The 24,753-nt window shown below is 38.7% G+C and overlaps 1 protein-coding gene across 2 annotated transcripts in view; it reads left to right on the forward strand.

The window, feature by feature from the left end:
• The window catches only part of ITGA2 (integrin subunit alpha 2), a 125,195-nt gene that overhangs the window by 90,882 nt on the left and 9,560 nt on the right, over positions 1 to 24,753 (forward strand). For both annotated transcript variants that reach the window (XM_049863608.1, XM_049863619.1), the window contains 12 exons: positions 349 to 488; positions 6,113 to 6,264; positions 9,595 to 9,705; positions 10,292 to 10,374; positions 10,778 to 10,919; positions 12,011 to 12,103; positions 12,730 to 12,806; positions 12,890 to 12,973; positions 16,579 to 16,681; positions 18,986 to 19,096; positions 20,137 to 20,241; positions 22,108 to 22,221. In XM_049863608.1, coding sequence (XP_049719565.1) covers positions 349 to 488; positions 6,113 to 6,264; positions 9,595 to 9,705; positions 10,292 to 10,374; positions 10,778 to 10,919; positions 12,011 to 12,103; positions 12,730 to 12,806; positions 12,890 to 12,973; positions 16,579 to 16,681; positions 18,986 to 19,096; positions 20,137 to 20,241; positions 22,108 to 22,221 — 1,315 coding nt within the window. The remainder of the gene's footprint in view (positions 1 to 348; positions 489 to 6,112; positions 6,265 to 9,594; positions 9,706 to 10,291; positions 10,375 to 10,777; positions 10,920 to 12,010; positions 12,104 to 12,729; positions 12,807 to 12,889; positions 12,974 to 16,578; positions 16,682 to 18,985; positions 19,097 to 20,136; positions 20,242 to 22,107; positions 22,222 to 24,753) is intronic.

Here is a 24,753-nt window from a genome sequence, read left to right on the forward strand (position 1 = left end):
TGATTAGAGTGAATATTGCTTCTTCTAGTTAGCTGAATGTACCAGGGACCATATCATTTGTACATTGCTTGCAAATAGGTTGCAGACTCCCATCCTGTACTGATGCATTTATTTGTTCATTTAAAGGAAAATACTAAATGTGAATTGTACTGATGATACAGTTCTCAACAAAAAAGACATTATCCCTGCAATCTTATCACTTCCAAATATAAAATACTGCTGAAGTGCTTAGATAGAGTGTGGAGGGAATAATTTGCTAATGCTGGCACTGGGTCCTCTATGTAAGGGTTATAACACATGTAGCTTGGCTATAATGACCCCCTGTCAATTTCCATTTATGGCTTTCAGGTCACAGAGCATCGCTGATGTATCTGTAGAAGCTTTTTTCACACCAGAAAAAATCACTTTGCTCAAGAAGAATGCTGAAATAATTCTCAAACTCTGTTTCAGTGCAAAATTTAGACCTACTAATCAAATCAATCAAGTGGGTAAGTAGACCTGAAATAATCTCTAAGGAGATAGGTGTGCTTAGAGTTTTAGTCCTGAATATACCCTACAGTTTGGATCTGTAGATCAAAAGAAATAAGGATCTTTACTTGTAGACAATTAAATTGCCTTATATTTGAAGGTTCCTGAGAATGGATAATTGGTCGTGGAAGGGTTGGTTAGATCTTCTTCCCCTCAATTCTGGAAGAAGAGGGAAAGATGTAATCCCTAAGACAAAACCATGGGCTCTCCCAGCTCTATCCTTCAAGCTCCAATTACCCACAGTTCCTTTACTCAAAAACCTATACACACACAGATTATGCTGGACTGCAGCCAGTTTTAATTAAGTTCAGTGCATGTTGACTATGCTACCATCTAGATTATATGTGTTCACTAAACGTATCAGATATTTTCCTTATATTATGGAATTAATAAGCATGAAATGATAAGAAAGATAATATAAAACAATATTTAATTACTGCCCAGTGTTTTTAATTTTATAAATAATTCATAGATGTGAGTAAAAGCCTGACGTATATCTAATCAGACAGGGGAAAGTTAAGAAAATACTATGGAGAAATGTCAGCAGGAATTCTCATCCTTTCTTTCCTGGAGCCAGCCAAGTCATCTTTCATGATACATTGTGCTGTGGTAGCTTGTGTGTTGCTATGATGCTGGAAGCTATGCAACCAGCATTTCAAATACCACTAGTGTCACCCATGGTGGACAAGTTGCAGCAGAGCTTCTAGACTAAGACAGACTAGGAAGAAGGACCTGGCAGTTTACTTCTGAAAAAACTGACTAGTGAAAGCTTTATGAATGACAGCAGAACATTGTGTGTTACAGTGTCAGAAGATGAGCCCCTTAGGTTGGAAGGCACTCAAAAAACGACTGGGGCAGATCTGCCTCCTCAAAGTAGAGTCAACTTTAATGATGTGGATAGAGTCAAGCTTTCGGAACTAATAATTACTGATATGGCATGAATCAAAATGAGAGGAATCAGCTGCAAACATTCGTTAATGATCATAATGTGGAATGTTCGAAGTATGAATCTAAGAAAATTGGAAATCATCGAAAATAAAATGAAATCCAATAAGATTGATATCTGAAGCATCATTAGTGGACTGAAATGGCCAATAGCCATTTTTAATCAGACAATCAGATGGTCTACTGAGCTGGGAATGACAAATTGAAGAGAAATGGTATCTCATTCATTGTCAACAAGAACATTTCAATATCTATTCTGAAGTACAACACTAGGATAATACAACAATAGGATAAGTACAACACTAGGATAAGTACAACAATAGGATAATATTCTTAAGCCTACAAGGAAGACCAGATAATACAACTATTATTCAAAGTTACATACCAACTACTGATGCCAAAGATGAAGAGATTAATCACTTTTATCAACTTCTGCAGTCTGAAATTGATCAAACATGCAATCAAGATGCACTGATAATTACTGATAATTGGAATAGGAAATTTGGAAATAAAGAAGAAGGATCAGTAGTGGGAAAATATGGCCTTGGTGATAGAAATGATGCTGGAGATCACATGATAGAATTTTGCAGGACAAACGACTTATTCATTGCAAATGCATTTTTTTCAACAACATAAATGGTGACTGTACACATGGACCTCACCAGATGAAATACACAGGAATGAAATCGACTATATCTGTGGAAACAGTTAATGGAGAAGCTCAATATCATCAATAAGAACAAGGCCAGGGGTCAACTGTGGAACAGACCATCAGTTGTTCATATGCAAGTTCCAGTTGAAGCTGAAGAAAATTCAGAAAAGTCCACAAGAGCCAAAGTGCGACCTTGAGTATATCTCACCTGAATTTAGAGATTATTTCAAAAATAGATTTGACTCATTGAACTCTAATGACCAGATGAGTTGTGGAATGACATCAATGACATAATACATGAAGAAAGTTAAAGGTCATTAGAAAGACAGGAAAGAAGGAAAAGACCAAAGTGGATGTCAGTAGAGACTCTGAAGCTTGCTCTTGAACATAGAGTAGCTAAAGTAAAATGAAAAATTGTTGAAGTAAAAGAGCTAAACAGAAGATTTCAAAGGGTGGCTGGAGAAGACAAAGTAAGTATTATAGTGAAATGTGCAAAGACCTGGAGTTAGAAAATCAAAGGAAAGAACATGCTTAGTATTTCTCAAGCTGAAAGAGCTAAAGAAGAAATTCAATCCTTGAGTTGCAGTATCAAAGGATTCTATTGGCAAAACACTGAAAGACACAGGAAGCATCAAAAGAAGATGGAAAGAATACACAGAGTCACTCTACCAAAAAGTATTGGTCAACGTTCAATCATTTCAAGAGGTAGTATATGATCAAGATCTGATGGTATTGAAGGAAGAAGTCCAACGTTCACTGAAGGCATTGGCGAAAGCAAGGCTCCAGGAATTGAAGGGATACCAATTGAGATGCTTCAACAAACGGATGCAATGCTAGAAGAGCTCACTTGCCTATGCCAAGAAATTTGAAAGACAGTTACCTGCCATCCGACTGGAAGAGATCCATATTTGTGGCCATTCCAAAGAAATGTTATCCAGCAGAATGTGGAACTTACCAAACAATATCATTAATATCAAACACAAGTAAAATTTTGCCGAAGGTCATTCAAAAACAGTTGCAGCGGGGAACCGCCAGAAATTCAAGTCTGATTCAGAAGAGGACGTGTAACAAGGAATATCATTGCTGATGTCAGATGGATCTTGGCAGACAGCAGAGAATACCAGAAAGATGTTTACCTGTGTTTTATTGACTATGCAAAGGCATTCGACTGTGTGGATAGTAACAAATTATGGATAACCTTGTGAAGAATGGGAATCCCAGGTTCATGAGGAAAGTGTACTTAGACCAAGAAGCATTCGTTTGAACAGAACAAGGGGATCCTGTGTGGTTCAAAATCAGGAAAGGTGTGCATCAGGATTATATCCTTTCACTATACTTATTCAATCTTTATGGAGCCCTGGTGGTGCGGTGGTTAAGAGGTTGGCTGCTAATCAAAAAGTCAGCAGTTTGAATCCACCAGCCAGTCCTTGGAAACCCTATGGGGCAGTTCTCTTCTATCCTATGGGGTCACTATGAATTGGAACCTAACAACAACGGCATACAATTTACACTTGGTTAAAATCTTGTTAGTTGCCTTCAAGTCAGCTCTGACTCATAATGACCCCATGTACAACATAAGAAAACATTGCCTGGCCCCATTCCATCTTTTTGGTATGCTCAAGTCCATTGTGGCTACTGTAATACCCTACAACCTAGCGGACTCAGCTTCCAGCATTATATTGGACAATATTCTTTTGTAATCTATGGGGTTTTCATTGGCTAATTTTTCTAAATTGCCAAGGCTTTCCTTCTAGCCTATCTTAGTCAGGAAGCTCCACCAAAACCTGTCCACCAAGATGACCCTGCTGGTATTTGAAATATAGTTGGCATAGCCTCCAGCTTCATAGTAACAAGCAAGCCAACACAGTATGACAAGCTAACAGACAGGTAGTGGTGATTTAAAGCTACCTTCTTTCATTTACTGCTCTTTCATGGGTTGTAACCTTCCTCCGACACATTTAGGCTCTAAACTTCTTCAGAAACCTATAGTTCCCGTAGATAATTTCAATAAGTGGAAAACAAATTAACTTGAAGACCGAAAAATATAGAGGAAGTTTATTCAATATGATTCATAACCAAGAAAAGAATAAGTTAAGAACACAAAGCAGAAGTTAGACTCCCATCTAGGCATACTTTTCATATTTTCCTACTTTTCAATATCCTTCTAGAATTTTTCCTTTCAGGTGTTCGAACATCACCCCAACTTTGAGTAGCATATCTCACAGAACTGCCTTGTTTCGCATCCATTTTAAAAGCCATAATAGCTGCGTCAAAAAACGTTGCCATATAAACATTAAGTACCTGGTCGGCCTACAAGATTAACTTTGAGAATATGTTAGTTGGTAGAAATGGCTGACTGGTCGGCAGTCCTGGCCCTGAAGTATGGATGGTCTCATGTATCTTCCATTTTTTGACTGTACTTCTGTTGCCTTACACTCAGAGGCTCTTTGCACCTTCAGAGAATTTTCTTCACATTGACCCACCTTCTAGGATCTCTGGTTTCTTGCTGTTGGGTGCCTTTCCCTTTGAACCCTTTCCCTCAATACTTTCAAGCCCACACAGAGAGGTCAATCATGATCATCTGACACTTAATTGCTTGGCAATAATAGTGTATGAGTCATGAATCCCATCTTCACAACTTTGAAAAGTAAATTTATAAAGCATGTGGTCTCTTATTTATTGCTTCAGATGAACATTCCAGCATAAACTCAATGACATAAGGAAATATTTTGCCTATGAGACTGTGTATAATTTTTACCAAGCTGCTTGAAACAAATGAAAATGTACTTTCACATGTACTAACTTTGTCCTATCTCCAATCACCTCCTTGCTGTTATTTTTCCTTTGCATTTTCACCACTTATTTTTAGCTCATTTGATCTCCATATGTTTTATCCTTCTTTATAAGCCTCATTAAGTCACCAGAGCAAGAAGAATTAGACAATATAATGAATATTTGAAAGGTAACATGTGGAATTAATGTTTTTGGAAGTATATTCAACCTTTAATCCCGAATAAAGCAGTTGATGCTATTAATAGCATCAGAGCCCCTCTCTCAATTATGGACATGTGGCCAGCATATTTTGGTTGAAAGTAATAGTGCCGATAGTTTAAGAATATTGGCTACTCACATCATTTTTTATTGCATTTTTTTTTTCATTTTCGCTTTCCTTGGTTGGTATTATTGTCTTCATTTTACAGATGAGGAAACGAGGGTTCAAAAAGATTAAACAAATTGCCCAAATTCACACAACTCACAAAGGGAGAAATTAGGATTCAAACTAAGTTTGTCCGATTCAGACCTTATTGCTGCAGTGTTCCATGCCTTTCTCCATGTAAGCATCTAGAATATCCCAGACACGGAGCACGCTCACTTAGAGTGTCTCAGTTAATTCTCACAATAATGGTTAATCCTCCCAACTGCATGGAAGTAGAAAGAACATGGGATCTAATGCAAAAATACCCAAATGTGATTTCTGACTCTGTCCTAGCTACTTGAATTTAGGCAAATTTTTTTTACATCTTTTATTCTAGTTCATTATATGAAAAATAGTGTAGTAATATCCACTTTCCAGAGTTATTATAAAACTTGTATAAGATAATTTGTTAAAATGTGTCCAGTTGTAGATACTCAATAACTATTCCTTTCCTTTCCTTATCCTCATGTAATGGATGATGGAACTGATGCTTGAGGGAGTAATTTACCCAGTCAGCAGATTTCCTAATGACAAGACCACTTTTCTTCCACTGCTCCAACCCACGCATCTTCAAATGATGTTTCTTTGCATCCACAGTCCCCTGCATCAGATCAGAGCTAGAAACACAAATGTTATGTGGCACTAGCCACGGTTCGCAACCCACCAATGAAAAGACTGTTTTTATATTTTCTTGAAGTCAGAGATGTTGCCCAATAAGACACAATAAAACAGGGATGCTTTTTCCTTAAAAGTTCATCTGTAATAATATTTCTGTATTATTGTTCTTGTAGCCATTACATATAATGTCACCCTCGATGCAGATCGATTTTCATCCAGAGTGACCTCCAGGGGATTATTTAAAGAAAATAATGAAAGGTTCCTGCAGAGGAATATGGTGGTAAATCAAGCACAGAGTTGCTCTGAGCACATCATCCATGTGCAGGTGAGGCCTCAGAGTCATCCCTTCTCACCTGCCTTCTTCTTGGTTAAAGAATATTTAATGGCAAAAGGAAAAAATGGAAGCTTATGGGTTAGTCCTTCTAATTAATTCTAATTAATACCTTTCTGGCCTGATTGGGACAACTGGAAGCATATTTCCTTTATGTTTATGTTTATGATCAATTTCTATTATATAATTTAGATGCATCAAATTTTTATTTGGGATGGCAACTAAAAGCACTAAAAATAAGATTCCTACAGAAGTCAAAGGCAGCGTGCTTTCTTACGTGTTTAACAGGAAGATCTTTCAAATAACAATAAATTTTATTTTGACGTTTTCCTAACAGGGAAAATTTTTATTCGTTTTTAAGCTACTGAAAAGGGCAATTCCAACTGTGGTTTCCACTATTGGATTTAAGGTGATATAGGTGAAGGATGGTGGATTATATGATAGAAATTATTTATTCTGATCTTTTTTTATGATATAATTATTATAGTTCACATGGTATTTGAAACTGTCCCAAGTATGAAAAAAGCTTCTCAAGAGAAAATTTCCAGCAGGAAATTTATTTTATAAATTATGTGAAAATTTCCTCTTAGAAGCCACACAATGGAATGTGAAAGTATAACTTAAAAACAGCTGTTTCAGTACTCTCCTAGAATAGTTAGCACAGTGGTTCTCAGAGATTAAAGTGCATAAGAGTTACCACGGAAACTTTTATAAAATACACATTCTGGACCCCCACCACCCGAAATTTGGGTTAGAGGGTTAGGGCTGGCTCCAGGGAACACACATGTTTATGAGGCACATCCCGAAAATTCTAATGTAGATGATACAGAGATCACACTTGAAGAAATGCTAATTATAAGAGTTGGAAAAACATTAAGTCAATGGTTAGATGAATTAAAACCAGTTCAGTTACTTGTTGACTGTTAATTTTAAGGTTTCTTGTTTGAGAAGGCCTGGACTATTTTTGTTGTGGTTAAGTGCTAATTTTATGAAGCTGCTTCCATTCTCTCCTGCCCTTGTGCTAAGTGGTGGATCAAATTACACATGTAATCATCTGTGGGAGGAAGGAAGACAGCCAGACTGTTTTTCTTTAAAAAAAAAAAAAATCCTGTTCTTTCTCATGTGTGTAAGAAGCCCTGGTGATGCAGTGCTTAAGTGTTCAGCTGTTAACAAAGGTCAGAGGTTCCAACCCAACAGCCACTCCATAGGAGAGAGATGTGGCAATCTGCTTCTATAAAGATTCCAGTCTTGGAAACTCTATGGGGGCAGTTCTACAATGTCCTATAGGGTTGCTATAACTTGGAATCAATTCGACAGCAACAGGTTTGGTTTTTTGGTTTCTTGCTTGTACGTGTCAAGTTTTTAGAAGGTGTATGTGGTCAGCTAAGACATATTGTTTCAGTGAGCACACCATATTTGATATACAATGCCAGGTAATCCATTGTATCTGCTAACCTTGCAGCATGTTTAGGAAGCACTTTCTTATAATCAAGTAGCATTTCTAGAAATCTACTACCAGTCAGCTGCCATTGACTGGTCTCTGACTCATGGCGGCCCCATGTGTGTCAGAATAGAACTGTGCTCCCGAGGGTTTTCAATGGCTGATTTCAGAAGTAGGTCACAAGGCCTTTCATCCAAGGTGCCTCTGTGTGGACTCAAACCACCAAGCTTTCAGTTAGTAGCCAAGTGCGTCAACCAGTGGCACCATGGTTACTCCAGTCCTGGTAATCAGGGCCCTGAAAGGACTCAAGACTTAGGAGTAAGTCATGTCTGTGAGTGCACTAAATGATAGTAAAGATACAGCTTCTCAGAGAATGGCAAATTGGCTTTTTATGTTTTGTCATTTGTATAGGCAGCTGTTTTTTTTCCTGACAGGAACGTGGAAGATGTTTGTAAGAAAACTGCTGTATGAGTTTTGACACCCTATTTGGGTGTTTTTACATTTTTCAATAGAAGACAGGAAGTCTTAAAAACTGGAAGTGGCTCAGGCCTCTCCTGACTTCTGTGAGACCACAAACCTTACAGCCTCTATTGTGTTGCTGTTGTTAGGTACTGTCCAGTTGGTTCTGACTTTTAGCAGCCCTATGTTCAGCTGAACACTGCCTGATACCACGCTGTCCTCACAATCGTTGCTACATTTGAGCCCATTGTTGCAGCCACTGTGTCAATCCATCTCATCAAGGGTCTTCCTCTTTTTTGTTGACCCTCTATCCTCCACACTAATGGCAAAATGGAGAACTTGCCCTTGTAGCAGGGTAGGGCTGGCTTTAATGAATGTTGAGTGATAACATGCATCATCTTATATGTACAAGCTCTATAGCTACTTAACACCTAGGAACAGAAGTTAGGGAGTTTGATTTTAGAACATGGGAACCACCTTTATTTGACTTTGAAGAGCAGAGGTGGATTCTGAATAAGGAAGGGGATCTCCTTTTCCATTACCCGACAGTCAGACCTGGGTACCTTTCCTTCCAGGTCACAAATCTTCCCTTCCAGATTTTGGCCAGTACACCTAAGGACTCTTAAGGCTTTGCAATAGAAATTGGGAGGACATGGCCCCTAACCCAAGAGCTGGGTATTGCCACAGGGATCTCTAGAGCATCAAAGGTTGACACAAACTGTTTGAGCTTGTCTACTGATGTAAAGGTTGGCAGTTTGAACCCATTCAAAGGTACCTTGGAGGAAAGGCCTGGAGATCTGTTTCCATAAATTTTACAGCCAAGAAAACTCTATGGAGCAGTTCTACACTATAACACATGTGTTGCCGTGAGCTGGAATCGACTCAATGGCAACAGGTTTGGGTTCTTTTTTTTGTTTGTTTTTAGAGCATTAGAACTGCACATATTTAAATGTTTACAATTACTTGTGTACATATAATGACATCACTGATGAGCTTAACTAAAAATTGCTGCTTCAGATTTTCTTACTGAACCTTCTTCAACTTTCTTATTAGCAGAGATGTTAAAAACAGAATTAGGACAGAAAAGATGAAACAAGAGTCTTGATAATTCAAGACATGGATAGTCTATGTAATCAAGAGCAGAGCGTAAACACATTTTTATGGTCACTTTCTTATTTTAAATTTGCTATGCCCTAATAAGGAGTCCTGGTGGTGCTGTGGTTAAAAGCTTGACTGCTAACTAAAAAGTCGGCAGTTCGAATCCACCAGCCGCTCCTTGGAAACTCTGTGGAGCAGTTCTACTCTGTCCCATAGGGTCAGTATGAGTCAGAATTGACTCCACAGCATCAGGGTTTTGTTTTTTTTTTTAATGCACTAATAAACTGACTCTGTGTGTGTGTGTGTGTGTGTGTGTGTGTGTTTAGGAGCCCTCTGATGTTGTCAACCCTTTGGATCTGCGTGTGAACATCAGCCTGGAGAACCCTGGCACTAGTCCTGCCCTGGAAGCCTATTCTGAGACAGCCAAGGTCTTCAGGGTAAGTGCAGTTTGCCTTTCCAAGTTTTAGATGAGCTAACAAAGTGTCATAGACACTGGAGTCATGCTGCAAAGGTACTTATGAGGTAGCCCTTAAATTCTTAATTTTCTAAACTAAATACAATGACATATGTGAAAGGTTCATTAGAATGTAAATTCCATGAAGGCAGGGGTTTTTATCGTTCTTGTTTACTGTTCTGTTCCCAGCCCCTAGAGCAGTGCCTGGTCTACCGTATGTGTTTGTGAACTATTTATTGAATAAATAAATAACAATAAAGCAAACACCATGTGCTCATCACCCACTGAAAAAAATAAAACATGACCAATGTCTGTGTGCCCTCCCCTGCCATTGTATTCACTTTCACACTCCTCCCCCACCCCAAAGAAAATCACTATTGGGCTTGGTATTTACTATTCCCTTGCTTTTCTATATGACTTTGACGCATATGTAGGTATTCCTAAAATGCAGTTTAGTTTCTGAACTTTATGTAAATGAACTCATACTGTATATATTCTTCTGCAACTAGCCTTTTTTACACAAGAGCTAATGTACAGTTTTTGAGTTTTGTTTTTTTCCTTTTTTGTAGATTCCTTTCTATAAAGATTGTGGTGATGATGGACTTTGCATTTCTGATCTAGTTCTCAGTGTTCAGCAGCTCCCAGCTGATCAGTAAGTTCATTTTAAAGCTCAGTGCAAAGGAGAAATAAAAGACACACTAGGTTACCACCTTCAAATGAATGTTTATGGAGATCTTTTCTACAACACAACTATTCATAACTAGTAAAAAATAAAGACCTTTATAAATTGGATTTCAATTTCCACCATCCATTTTTTTTTTAAAACCATGTGGACTTGGATGATTCCCTTCACTGCAATTTAATGAAAAGTAACAGGGAAGAAAATACAACAGCACGCATTTATTGTCAATATGTTTTTCGTATGAAGACAGTTTATTATTCAGCAATTTTCTCAGTATTTCAAATAATTCTAAAGAGTTCCTTTTTAATTGAGTGAAGTTTTTGAATGTTGGCCTTTTCTAACCTTAATGATTCTACTTTTTATTTTTTAACAGAAAACAACCCTTTATTGTCAGCAACCAACACAAAAGGTTAACATTTTCAGTAACACTAAAAAACAAAAAGGAGAGTGCATACAACACAAGAATTGTTGCTGCTTTTTCGGAAAACTTGTTTTTTGCTTCATCCTCTATGCCGGTACGTGCTTACCATCATCGTGTTTCCTGCTTATTGTCAGTCACTGTCTTCCTTATACTCAAATCTCCATGTCCTCTGCATTGTCTGAAGAAGCACCTAACCCTCATCATGATTGGTCCTAACTTCATGGCTTCCAACTAGTTAAATCACATGAGAACACATCCTGGCTCTGTATCTAGACCAGTTCTGCTTCATGACTTGGGTCAGTTTTTCCTTTACCCCGAGACTTGGCAGCTGTAGCCAGGCACTCCCGTAACCTCCCTCGTCAGCTGCTGTTGCTGTGGTGAGCACAGATGCTATGGACTGCGCCTGCTCAGAGTCCCCAGCTTTGCAAGCACAGGTCTCTCTGCTGCCAAGATGTGGCATTCCAGAGAAACCAGTTCAACACGTTGATTTGATCACTATAACAGGAACACACTTGACCATGAATACCCTAGGCCCCACCTCTGCCACTAGTAATGCAGAGAAAAAAGAAGGAAAAGAGGGAATTTTATCCTCTTGATAAAAGGATAAAAAATGGTTTCATCTAATTTAAAGTTGATACAAACTTAATAGCAATTTAGAGTTTTAAACATATTCTGACTTTAGTGTTTAAACTTTCTGTATCAAATGGCAACTTCTCATTTTAAGGAGGAAAGTGGAAAAAAAAAGCTGAGGAAAACTAAAATAGATTTCAACATGATTTAGAATATGGTTGAATACCATCATATGATTTTATTTTCTTCTCTTGAAATTATAAGTTTCGAATATATTGAGAGAAAAGTACACATTAAAGTCAGCATTTCTGAATATTGGATTAAAGCTATGCTTGTGTTTCTGAAGTGTAAAAGCTATGAGTTCCTTCTGGGAAAATAGTCCCTATTTGGTTTGTTCGGTCTCATATTTGTTTTTAGGGTTAGCAATAAAATATTATAGTAGCCAACTGGACAGAACTCATTTTTGAGTCTTGGGGGGACAATAAATTACTTCAATGTGAGCCAGGCTTCCTGTAAAAATGTCTGGGGTTTACACCTCTTTCAGCATGTGTGTGCAAACACACACACATCTGTTATATGCTAATTGACCATTGCTGTTTCCTTGGTCTTTTTCAGGTTGATGGGACAGAAGTCACATGCCAGGTTGATTCATCTCAGAAATCTGTTACCTGCAATGTAGGCTACCCTGCTTTAAAAAGGAAACAACAGGTACAACTTGCATTTCAGCCTCGAATTTACGTTCATCCCTCAAAAAATTTTCTTTTTTTTCTCTTCAGCACTAATGTTAACTCACAAACCTACCATCTTTATTAAGAACCATCGTTTGATAAACATCACAAAAATACTGGCTGTGTATATAGAGGAAGTTATTTAATATCTGAATGTTTTCTTTAATTAATTAATAAAAGTTAGATTCCTCTCCCCCCACCCCCACCTTGCAATGCGTCACATAAATCACACAAGATCTGGAGAGTTCTTTTTTTTTTTTTTTAAATAGTGATCAACATTGGTCAAAGTGCTGTATCATTTGTTAACCCCTGGTAAAAAGCAAGTTTTAAATCAGCACAAAGCTTTCAGATTCAGACATGTGTCTGTGCCTCTGAGGGCTATGTCAGTTGAAAGTTAAGACCTCCTAATCTCCTAATTCTTCAGTTGGGGCATGCTAAAACAAGGTGACAAATAAATAAAGATATTATACATATTTGAAAGCTTAAGGTATATCAAATTCAGAATCAAATTAGAGTGCATTTACTTTTGTGGGGATTTTTTTCTTTTTTATGTTAGCCCCTAAGTATGAAGCATCCTAGATTGATAAACTTTTATTTTATGTATAGGTGACTTTTACTGTTAACTTCGACTTCAATCTTCAAAACCCTCAGAATCAGGCATCTGTCAGTTTCCAAGCCCTAAGGTAAAATATAAAGAGGTCATGAGTTAGTGGTGGTTGGCTTTTATGTTTCTTTTTAAGTAATTTTCTAATCTTGTTTTCTATAGTGAAAGCCACGAAGAAAATCAGGCAGATAATTTGGTCACCTTCAAAATTCCTCTGCTGTATGATGCTGACATTCACTTAACAAGGTAGGTGGATCGTTCTTACCACTGTGTCATTCCAGTAGGTAACATACTTGGCTCATGACTAAAGAGGCCCTCTTTGTGTGCACTCTTTGAGTCCCTGGGTGGTGCAAACAGTTGCATGTGTTCAGCTGCTAACCAAAAGGTTGGAGGTTCGAGTCTACCCAGTGGTGCCTCGGAATAAAGTCTTGGTGACCTACGTCTAAAAACTCAGCCACTGAGAACCCTATGGAGCACAGTGCTACTCTGACACACACGGGATTGTCATGAGTCAGAATTGACTCCATGGCAACTGGTTTATATGCTCATTTGTAACTGAAGAGATTTTCATTACAAAAAATGTTTTCTAGTGTCAAGTAAAAGAGATGTCCACGGGCACATTGGCCCCGAGGGACACTTTGATCAACTCTTTGGGTCTCTCGACTGAGGGCTGCGTTAGAGAGGCAGAGAAATAACCCATGCCACGGGGAAACTAGGACCTCAGTGGAGCTGAAAACCTTCTCAAGATATGAAACAGAACTGGTAGGGCCCTGAGGAGCAGTCGGGACTTTCTTCTTGCTGTCTACTGCTTACTGTCCACGTGAGATCTCCAGCAATGTCCCATTCCTGGACATTGAAGCCCCAAGTGCAATGCTTTGCACATAGTGTGTTCACGAAAATACTGCATTTAGTCACAGAAAATTAGTCTCTGGGTAGAAAATTCCTGACATAATAGATTGGGGTTTTCTTCTAATTGGGACAAAATGCGGGATTTTCGAAAGGAGATCATTCACAAAGAAACACCTCATTCCCTTTTCTTGCCTGCCCAAAGCAGAGTAAGCAAACCTGGAAGCAGTGGCAAAAACGTTTCTGGTTGATGCCAGCTATATTAGAATTGTACAGAGGGATAGGTGCCTTAGGAGATGCATAACATCAAGTGCCGCAGCTGCTCATATGTTGCTATCATCACCTTAACTCACACTTAGAAGCGAAGTGGGTTCATAGGCACAGGTCCAGGGCCTCAGGTGATGCCTACCTCCAAGCCTGGGAGCCAGCATTCTCTACCTGCTGAAACACTAAAGGTCAATGATCCTGGAAAAGCATGCAGGGGAAACTTCCAAGAAGCCAGGCTAGGAACAGTGTCTTGTGACAGCAGATTTCTCTGACTCCCACCACATCACTCCAGCCCCTAAAAGCAGGGAATATTTAAATCATCCAGTAGACCACTGAGCAAAAACAAAATATACCATCAGGTCTAGAACTTGAGACACATGAGGAAGGATGAAAACAATGCTTCTGTATTGAGTTACTTGCAAACAGCACAAACAGAAACAAAATGCAGCCCAGATTATCTTTCCTGAAAAATTAACCAGTAACTATAGATTACCAAGGAGACTCTCAGCTGCTAAAATCAGTGACTGAAGACAAATGTACCCCAAAGAGATTGCTATTCCCAGATTATTTTTTCTCCTTACCTACATGAATTCTTCCCCATGTTAAACATTTTGTTTTAATGAAGCCTTTTTATGATTCCACTCCCCAACCATGGCAATTTTCTCAGATATTTCAACATGGCAGAAATATAAAATTAATTTGGAACTTCACTTTTATTCATTAATGTCTTAGCTATGTATTTTCGTGACAGTAACTCGGATTCTGAGACATCCTAAAATTCTTTAAAATATATAACAATACAAAATAGTGATCACAAGCAATGCCAGAAATAACTTTTTTTAATAAACATCCTTGGTGAAGGTTTTTTTTTAAATGGTACTACTCAATTACTGAGTGCATCCCTAAGTAACCACTTCGATATTGCATAAACATGCAGTTATATTGTACAAGTATGATGTGTGAAGATTGGCGATGATAGTAGAATTATTTCTGAAACAAGATCCCCCTGAGTATAGGTAACTGCTACTATCTGACAATATTGACCACCACTAAAGTAACAAAAGAAAAAATGTATATCTCTTTAAAATGCAGAGAGAAATTTCAAAAGCGGGATATATTAACCAATGTAGAAACTGGCCCTACTTGGTGGCTATCTTAGTTTCCTAGTACTGCTGTGACAGAAATACCACAGGTGGGTGGCTTTGAAGAACAGAAATTTATTTTCTCCCAATTCAGAAGGCTAGATGTCCAAATTCAGAGCAGAGCCAACGGATCTCTCTCTCCATTGGCTCTGGGGGAAGATCCTTGTCTCTTCCAGCATTCGTTTTTGTTTTTTTCGATCTTCACTTGGTGTGGCATTTATCTTCCCCTGCTTGTGCTTGTCTCCGTGTCTTTGCTGCTCTTTATAACTCAGAAGTGATTAGGGCATACCCTACAGTGATATAGCTTCATTAACATAACAAAGAAAACCTTGTTGCCAACAAGATTTCATCCACAGGTATAGGCACTAGAATTCCAACACATATATTTTGTTGCTGCAGACACAATTCAGTCTGTAACAGTGGCTCACCAAGATCTTTTGGAAGGCAAAGGGAATAATTGATGCACATACAGGCAAGCCTTCTGTTTCAAATTTGAGTTAGTTTTTCCATGCTCCTTATATGACTGACAAATCATTGTTTCCTCTCGTATAAATTACCTTGACTAAGACCACATCTGTTTGTCTCTCTATGACGTATTTTCCTTTTGAGAATTCAGAGAAGGTTCCTTTTTAAGGCATCAGAGAAAGACTGAGTTTCAGTAATCAAGAAACTATTTTAGAAAATATTCGTTTAATTTTTTTTTTAGGAACTAGAATCAATATCTCATACCTAAGACAGATTGTTTGGCAGGAATAAATGTAGGGCATGTGCATCGTGCTTCTCAGATCCCTATCCCGATTCCTACAGAAGCCGCCCTGGGGGACTCCAGGGCCAGGGGTCCAGAAGTGAGTGAACAGAGAGGAGGGCTCCCAGATGCACTGCAGTCTGGGTAGTCCTGTGGGATTCCTCTTACCTGGCATGCCTTCACTTGTAGACCCTAGATGGCAATCCCAAGCAAAAGGGTCAGGATCAGTCCAACGTCTCCAGGTCTAGTGTATTAAAACCTATACATCAGCCCCCTTAAAGATGGTCCCTATAGTAGTGTGAACAATTGTAAACAATTCAGATTCAAAGCCTAAGACTAGAAAAGAATAGAGAGAATAATAAGAAAAAAACATATTCCTTGTTTCAGAGGCATCCAATAATGAATACTTCAGAAACTGAGACCCAGTACGCTATCGTTGTGTTTCAGCCAAACTGCGTGGAAAGCCCTATGGCCTGTAAAGGACATGTAGTAAACCATTCATCCAATCACCCATATGAACTACTAGCCAACAGAACAGCAGGGGTTCCACTATCATTTCTAAAGTAATACATTTGTACTCATTTTAGAAACTTGACAACTGATAAATATATAACACACAGAATTTCAGTGGAAAGATAATGAATGGCTATGTTTTGAAAGGAATTTGTTTTAGCCCTAGAAATGTATACTGGACCCTAAGCCTATGTTGAGCATTTTTCATTTAGTGCTTTTGTACCTAAATGTAAACCATTTTACTTGTAATCTAAGCTAGAAGATATTTAGATAAAAGAAATACAACATTTCAGGAACGACAGCAAAACTAACATGTTTGCCTTTATATTTCCCAACAGATCTACCAGCATAAATTTTTATGAAGTTTCTTCAGATGGTAAAGTTCCTTCCATCATACATGATTTTGAAGATATTGGTCCAAAATTCACCTTCTCCCTTAAGGTTGGCAACCCTATTATAAGGATGGGAAAGCAGAAGGAAGGAGAAAGGAAAAAAAAAAAAAAAAAGAGTCTGGGAAGGGGAGAAGAACTTAACAAGATGTTGAAATACACCAGTGGTTCCAGCGGTTCTCAAACTTGAGTGAGCATCAGAACCACCTGGAGAGCTTTTTAAAACACAGGTTGCAGGGCTCATCCCCAGAGGTTCTGATTCAGTAGACCTGGGTTGGGGCTAAAAATGTGCAATTCTATTAAGTCCCCAGGTGATGCTGATGCTGCTGGTCCAGGTTCCATACTTTGAGAACCACCTAGATTGACCATAAATAATTAAACAACTGGGCTTTGTGCATACTTATGTGCTCTGGGTAAAGAATAATTGTTAAATTTTGAAAGCAAATGTTCAACATTAATCAACAGAGCATTAGTATAATGGTATTACTGTGGGTTAAAGTCTTTGGACTTTTATTTATTGCAATGTGCAGTAAATTAGTGAAGACTATTTGGAGCAGAGCACAGACCAAACTCTGTTCTAACAGTATGATCAACAGGCATTTGTTCAAAGAATAAATAGGACAGGGATGAGTAAAACAGCAAACATACTCACTAGCTAAGGTTCCCCAAAGTTAGGCTCCTGTCCCAGGGGGTGATCTTATGATTGCATCCAAGCGTGTCCTACTTAGCACTATGGAAGAGGAGTGCTAGAGTCCCTCTCTCCCAGGGTTAATATACAGTCAGGACATGCCAAACAGCACGTACAGAGAACAAGCAGGGAGAAGGGGTAATAAAAGTGGAAGGTCCCCTGCGGGCAGTGGACATTATTCATTGCCTTTGTTTTTTTAGAATGGGCTATTCTAGATTTACTGGCATCAGGAGCATTCCTTCCCCTTTTACCCCACTAAGCTTAACAGACCTCTGGGTTTCTTCAAAGGGCAATTATCTCCCCCTAAGAGATTTTTTTAGGGAGACTTTGAGAGAGATTATAGCATACCTGGGTACCTAGTAATTATACTGGACATAATTAATATGCCAATTATTCTTAGAGACCACTTCTATTTGAGAATCTTACCATTTATGTAGAAATACAGATTTTGTGTAATCATAATAGGTATAACCTGAAAATATTTTTAAATCAATTTCTAAAAAAAAAAAAATTTTTTTTTTATTAGCAAGCAATTATTCATCTAAAAATTGTTACCAGTTACGTAAAGTAAAATTAATTTGTGAAAGAATGGCTATTTTATAATATAAGAACATTATAGAACGTTAAAAAAAGAAAAATTCATCCCCCACCTTACATCAATGCCATCTCATTTTGTGTATTTCCTTCTAGTCCTTTACATGGTTGCAACCTTGCAATTTTGCAATTAAAAAAAATAAATAAAAATCTTTAAAAGAATCTTAATTTGTGATGCAGATATAAAATTTATAAAATGTGGGTGGTATTTGGCAACCACTTCCTTTACTGAGGCATTTTAATCATAGTAATTATAAGATAGCATTATTTTATTTTTTAATGTTTTATATATTTTTACATAACAAGTATTATTAATAAGTATAATAAGTGTCAGCCATTGTATCACATGCTTTATGTATGCTAACCCATTTAATTCTCATATCCGTTCTGAAATTAGTACAATTATTATTCCTATGGGTGATGTTGAAATGTGGCATAGTGGTTGTGAGCTACGGCTGCTAACAAAAGGTCAGCAGTTTGAATCCACCAGGCGCTCCTTGGACACCCTGTGGGCAGTTAGTTCTACTCTGTACCGTGGGCTCACTCTGAGTCGGAATCAACTTGATGGCAATGAATTTGGTTTGTGTTTTTGGAGTAGGGCATGAGTATCAGCCAATTAAAACAGGAACCCGCCAGTAAGAACAGATGCTGACAGTGCACTGTACCAGAGTGCATACTTGTTGAGTTTCTGATTATCCCTACGTTTCAGATGAGAGAACTGAAGCGTAGAGAGGTGATGGACCTTGCCCAAGCCATACAGCTAGGCAGTGGCAGAGCGGAACTCCACACCCTGCCAGCCCAACTCCATTGACAGTGTTTTTAACACTGCACTATATTGGATCTCTTCCATTACAGATTACGTAACAGTTAATATTGTAAATGTTGAGATTTTCCATTAAGAGGTGAAACACAGAGACCAAAAATGTGTCTATACAGCAGTAAGCCTCATGTTCATATGGAATAAGTCTTACTACTTTATAGTTGCCCCTCATGGACACAGAAGTTATTGATCATTTCTCTGCATCGTGTGCAGCATCGTGTATCAATAACCAGGATGTTTTATTCCCTACGTAGGTAACAACAGGAAGTGCGCCAGTAAGCATGGCATATGTGACCATCCACATCCCTCAATATACAAAAGAAAAGAACCCACTGATGTACCTGACTGGGGTGCAGACAGACCAGGTAAAGAGAACAAAATTGCCTAATAAAAATGTGCATTTTCAAAATGGAAATAACCTGAGTTTGGAGTGATCACCTCTGACATTTTATAGATGGGAAAGTGAGAAGATAACCCTCAAGTATCGTGGGCACCAATTAACTGGTAGTTGATTTCATAGAAGCAGATTATAATTGGAAGAAAGCAAATGCCTGAGTTTAGGGACTTAGCGAGGGTAGAAATTATTCCAAAATCCCCATTTTGGCCAGATGAAGAGCTCACTTTGTCAGGACTCTGTTAAAAGAGAAGATAGTTGTCTGGAAAGTGAGAGGTTGAATCCACAGGGGGAGAGTAGCAGGTCTGCACATCTGCAATTGGAAGCTGGTGTTTAGCTCGATAGTATTCAACTCTGGCTGCTCATTTTAACCATCTGCTCATTTTTAAACATGAGTGATGCCCAGACCCACCCCTAGGCAATTAAATCAGAATCTCTAGGAAAAAGGCTCTAGCATTGGTATTTTTTCTTTCAAAGCTCCCCAGGTGGTTCTAATATGCAGCTGGGTTGAAAAGTACTGCTTCAGCAGACTTTCGACATTGGCTCAGCCTTAGTCTAGCACCTAGCTGGTTCTACAGTAGTGTTATTCCTATTGCGTGCATAGATGACTCCAGGAAATCAAAATCCTAAAACTTTCCACAAAAAACAACCCTGAATTACAATCCCTCTCAGTATATTGTCATTGCAAATTTGTTTCATCGCCATTCTTATTTTGCCTTTGATGGCTTGTATGAATCAAAATTTAGAAAATACATACTCAATTCTAGGTTCTTGGAATTATTACTTATATGAGCTGCAAGAAGCAGTGGTAGCCCCATCAAATTATGTCAGGATGATTTGAATGCTTCAGGGTTTAGCGATTACAAGAAGTGTGGCCAGGTCAGTGCAGTGAAAGAAGCCTAACAGCCCCTCCCCTGCCCCGACAGGCGACAGTAGGATTTCATAACACGTTGAAAAGAATGTCATAAACCATTTTGTTTTCTAAGACTGATTCGGTGTCCTTCTTTGTAGGCTGGTGACATCGGTTGTAATGCAGAAATAAATCCACTGAAAATAGGACAAGCATCTTCTTCTGTATCTTTCAAGAGCGAAAATTTCCGGCACATGAAAGAATTGGTGAGGACAGGTTAACGTGATGAAACTTCCTTCAATGATTGTTTTATCTGGAAAACAAGCCACTTCTTTTCTCGTACCACTTCATATCATCCAAAAATAAATAAATAAACAGTCGACTCTGACTGATGGTGACCCCATATGTATCAGCGTAGAACTGCGCTCTGTAGAGTTTTCAGTGGCTGATTTTTCAGAAGTAGATAAAGAGGACTTTCTTCCAAGGCATCTCTGGGTGGAATCAAACGGCCAGCCTTTTAGTTAGCAGCTGAGCACGTTAACCATTGGCATGTTAGGGACCATTCTTATTTTGCCTTTGATGGCTTGTTTGAATATAGGTCACTGGAATTATTACTTATACTATTGCTCTAACATACATGTTCCAAAGTTCATGAAATCAAAAAGACTCCATGAAAAAAATTATTATTCCTGTGTTTCTTATTGGAATTGTTTAGAGACTGATTGAAAGAGCCGTGAGGGAACTGGGGCATGGGCTTTAGAAGTGAAGCCCTTTAAACCCCTTTTGCACATAATCTCTCATGCTTTTCATTTAGCTGCTAAATATGCCTCTCTGGCCACCCTTCTCTGTATTTCTGCATTTTATTATCTCTTTCTCTTCCTTGATATATTCTCTTCTTTGGGAAAGAGATTAATGTAGCATCTAGCATGCTGCTTGGCACATAGTAAGAATTCAAATAAGCAAGCACTTAGCAAACCTTCAACAAACCACAGCTCTCCTTGTATGAACACCATTGAAATTCTCCTGGCTATTTTTATTGCTTTTGTTTTATTTTGTGAAGGATGGGAAAGAAGAAAAAAAAAATTACTTTCAAAGTGATTATAGTGTAAATGTGGTTTAAATTTAAATAGTAGTATGTAAACATGCCCAATAAAAACTCAAGGTATGTCAAGATATACTTCTTAGCATTTTCCTTATTTTTTTTTTTTAATGTGTTTTATTGGTTTGGTAAAAATAGCAACTGCTCATTGTGAAGGCAAGCAATGCAAAAATCCTACAAAGAAAATACTAAAATTCTTCAAAAATCTAAAACCTGACCACTCTTAAAATTTAATGAACATCCTTCTCTGAATCTCCACACATTTATCAACATGTATTAAAAAAAAAAGTTGCCATCAAGTTGATTCCTACTCCTGGCAACCCCATATATTTTAGAGAACTGTGCTTCGTAGGACTTTCGATGGTTGATTTTTCAGAAGCAGACAGACAAAACGCCTTTCTTCCACGGAGTCTCTGCAACTTCCAATCTTTCAGTTAGCAGCCAAGCACGTTAACCATTTGCATCACCCAGAGACTCCAGATATACGTATACTGTTATGTGAATGGACCATAGTACCTTTTTTATAGGCCAACATGTCATAGACTTTTTTTTTTTAATGTAAGGAATGCATCATTAGGTTTAATGACTGATCATACTGCATTTTGTGTATATTCAATAATTTTCTTAACTAGTGTGAGTCAGAATCGACCCGATGGCAATGGGTTTGGTTTTTGGGTTTTAGTACTTTGTTGATAAACATGAGTTATTTATGTTCTGATTGTTTTTGTTTGCTTGTTTTTTACTTTAAGCAACAGTGCAGTCAAGGGCTTAGTGCCCTTTCCCCATACATTTATGATTGTCTCCTGAAGCAATACACAGAAGGGGTATGTCTGGGGCAAAGGGTATGCACGTCTTACGTTTGGAGCCACAGCGTCATAGTGAAGGAGTAGGACTACTAATAGTGCATGAGATTGCCTGTTTCCCCAGAATCTTCCCAGCACTGGGTTGTATCTATGTAAAATTTTAGCATTTACTTTTTTAAAAGCCCATTCTAATCCTCTCTCTTCTTTCACCAACGCCTTTAACCTGAAAGAATTGCAGAACTGCTTCATGTAGCAGTGTTACCTGCTGGCTGAAAGACCTTCAGGCGAAAGGAGAATACTTTGTTAATGTGTCTACCAGAATCTGGAATGGGACTTTTGCAGCAGTAAGTATCAGCTTTATTTATTGGGTTTATCTATAGCGAGGAAATATAAGGCTTCACTGTCAAGAAGTTCCTACCTTTTGACAAAATTAATATTCCAGCCAGTGTCAGTGGTGTCCAAATAACTCAGAGCATTTTTATACAGGAAGGCAGCATGCTTCTCTCCTTTTCCGGTGTTTGCCCAATCTGGCTGTGCCCCAGAACCTTCTGGGCTGCTTGGGAAAGAGATTCTGCTTTTTAGACTCTGCCCCAACCTACTATATCAGAACCTCTGGGAATGATGTCAAGGACCCCCCTCTGCTGGCCTTCAGCTGCAGTACGTCCTCTACTTTGTCTCCCTCCCCAGTTTCCACCCCTGTCTCTTCTACCATACCCAAATCCAAATGCACAGGTCCATGTCTCATTCCTTAAGCTCTCAACTAATGGTTTGATTGATCTCAAAGCACCCAGTAAATAAATCTAACATAAGAACCCTTCTTCATCTATTAGAGCCAAGTAAGTGCTCTGCTTCCCCATTATACTCTTTCTGATGAAAGCCCACAGAGCACATAACTTTTGAAGTCATTTCAGTCACCATGAAGTGTTTGAAGAGAGTGCCAAAACAATGTCAGTGTTGTTTCCCGTATGGCAGGTGTGACTCTGCCTAAGTGATATCTGCTTTCAGCAGGGATTTCCGAAGCCCGAATTTCAGTCTGGAATGAAAAATGTAAGGACAGATCAAAAACCAAACTCATATTGTGTTGGCAACTCTTGTCTGGGGGGGAGATGGGAGGATAGAGAGAGAGGGAAGCCGGCAAAATTGTCAAGAAAGGAGAGACTGAAAGGGCTGACTCAAGAAGGGGAGAGCAAGTGGGAGTAGGGAGTGAGATGTATGTAAACTTATATGTGACAGACTGGTTGGATTTGTAAACGTTCACTTGAAGCTTAATAAAAGTTATTAAAAAAAAAAAAAAAACAAACTCATTGCTGTTGAGTCAGTTCTGACTGAGGGTGACCCCATGTGTTATAGGATAGAACTTAGCTCCATAGGGTATTCTTGGCTGTAATCTTTAAGGAAGCAGATTGCCAGGCCTGTCTTCCATGACACCACTGGGTAGGATCGAACCACCAACCTTTTGGTTAGAAGTTGAGTGTACCACTTGCATCACCCAGGGACCACATAAGGATAAACAACCCGTTAAAACCCATTGCCATTGAGTCAATTCCAACTTATAGTGACCCTATAGGACAGACAGAGTAGAACTGCCCCATAGGGTTTCCAAGGAGAGGCTGGTGGATTCCACAGGGTTCCTTAAATCTGACTGTGTAGGTGGCCAGCTAATCCTTTAACCAACACTGGCTCAGATTCAGGCATCAAGATGGAAATTATTCTGAAACTTTTTGGGAACCTTGTGATCTCTCTGGATTTCGTTTGTTTTTAATGAATAAATCAGTTCTTGAGGTGCTTGCCAACCAGTCTCTACTCCCTATTTTCTCACTATTTCATGATCCCTCCAACAAACCCCATTACCTTCTGTAGATTTTTGTATAAGATTAAAAAACTAACCTTCCTCTGAACTTGTCCTGGAGCCAAAATATAAGCAATATTCTTGGAGAAAGACATAATAAAAAGAGGAATAGTGAAAGGTGGGGAAAAAAAGGGAAACAACAGAGAATTGAGTGAGTGGGGAGTGAGGGGCTTGGCTTTCCTCTTGCTTTCTTTTATTTTGCTTCTTGCTAGTTGCATTTGCTTTCAAGCCTTCACGGTGACTTAAATTCTGTAAGATGGGCAGGATGCCTTAGTCACACCACCTTTCCAGCTGCTGCAGCCTGGTGCTCCATTTCGCCACTTGGCTTCTTGGATGTAGGAAACAAATGTTTTCATAGCACCCTGGGCCAGCTGGGAAGGAAAACTGACGGTTACACATCAAAATGCAATCATCTCGGCTCTGTAAAAAGCATTTGATTTTTCTTGAGTTTGTTTAAAGCTTCATCATTTTAACCATAAGACGTTTCAGAACCTTCTGAAAAGTCTTCAAAAGCATCAGTTTCATTTCTGTGAGCAAAATTCTGAAGTGTATTGTTTATGCTTTTCCCACGTGGCTATGGTGGCTAAACCAAGAAAACACTCCTGAGAGTTATTGTATGTCAGGTCCTACATATCTTCCTCCAGGAAAGATCGAGTGTTTAGCCTAGCTTGTTTTCAGCATTTTCAACCGCAGAGTGGACGTTCTCAGACCACTTAGGAGATCCACTCTGCAGTATGGGTCTCTTTTCCTGAACTGGAACCATATTAATGCACAGCCTTTGGTTGCCACCTTTTTTCTGATGCAGTGAAAGCCAACATCACATTTCAAGTAATTTCATCACAAAGCAATGGCTCAGGCCTCCAAATCGTTGGTGTGTTGGCCGCCATTTGTAAGGAAAAGCCTTGATAAATGCCAGTAGGTGTGTTAGACCATGCTCCCAGATACGTGTTGTATACCTACCACTACTGTTAGCCCTACAGGATATTGCATAATTGTGAAAAGGGCCTGACTTGGGAGTGCAGATATC

This window comes from Elephas maximus, chromosome 2 (assembly GCF_024166365.1).
Source record: "Elephas maximus indicus isolate mEleMax1 chromosome 2, mEleMax1 primary haplotype, whole genome shotgun sequence".
NCBI lineage: Eukaryota > Metazoa > Chordata > Mammalia > Proboscidea > Elephantidae > Elephas > Elephas maximus.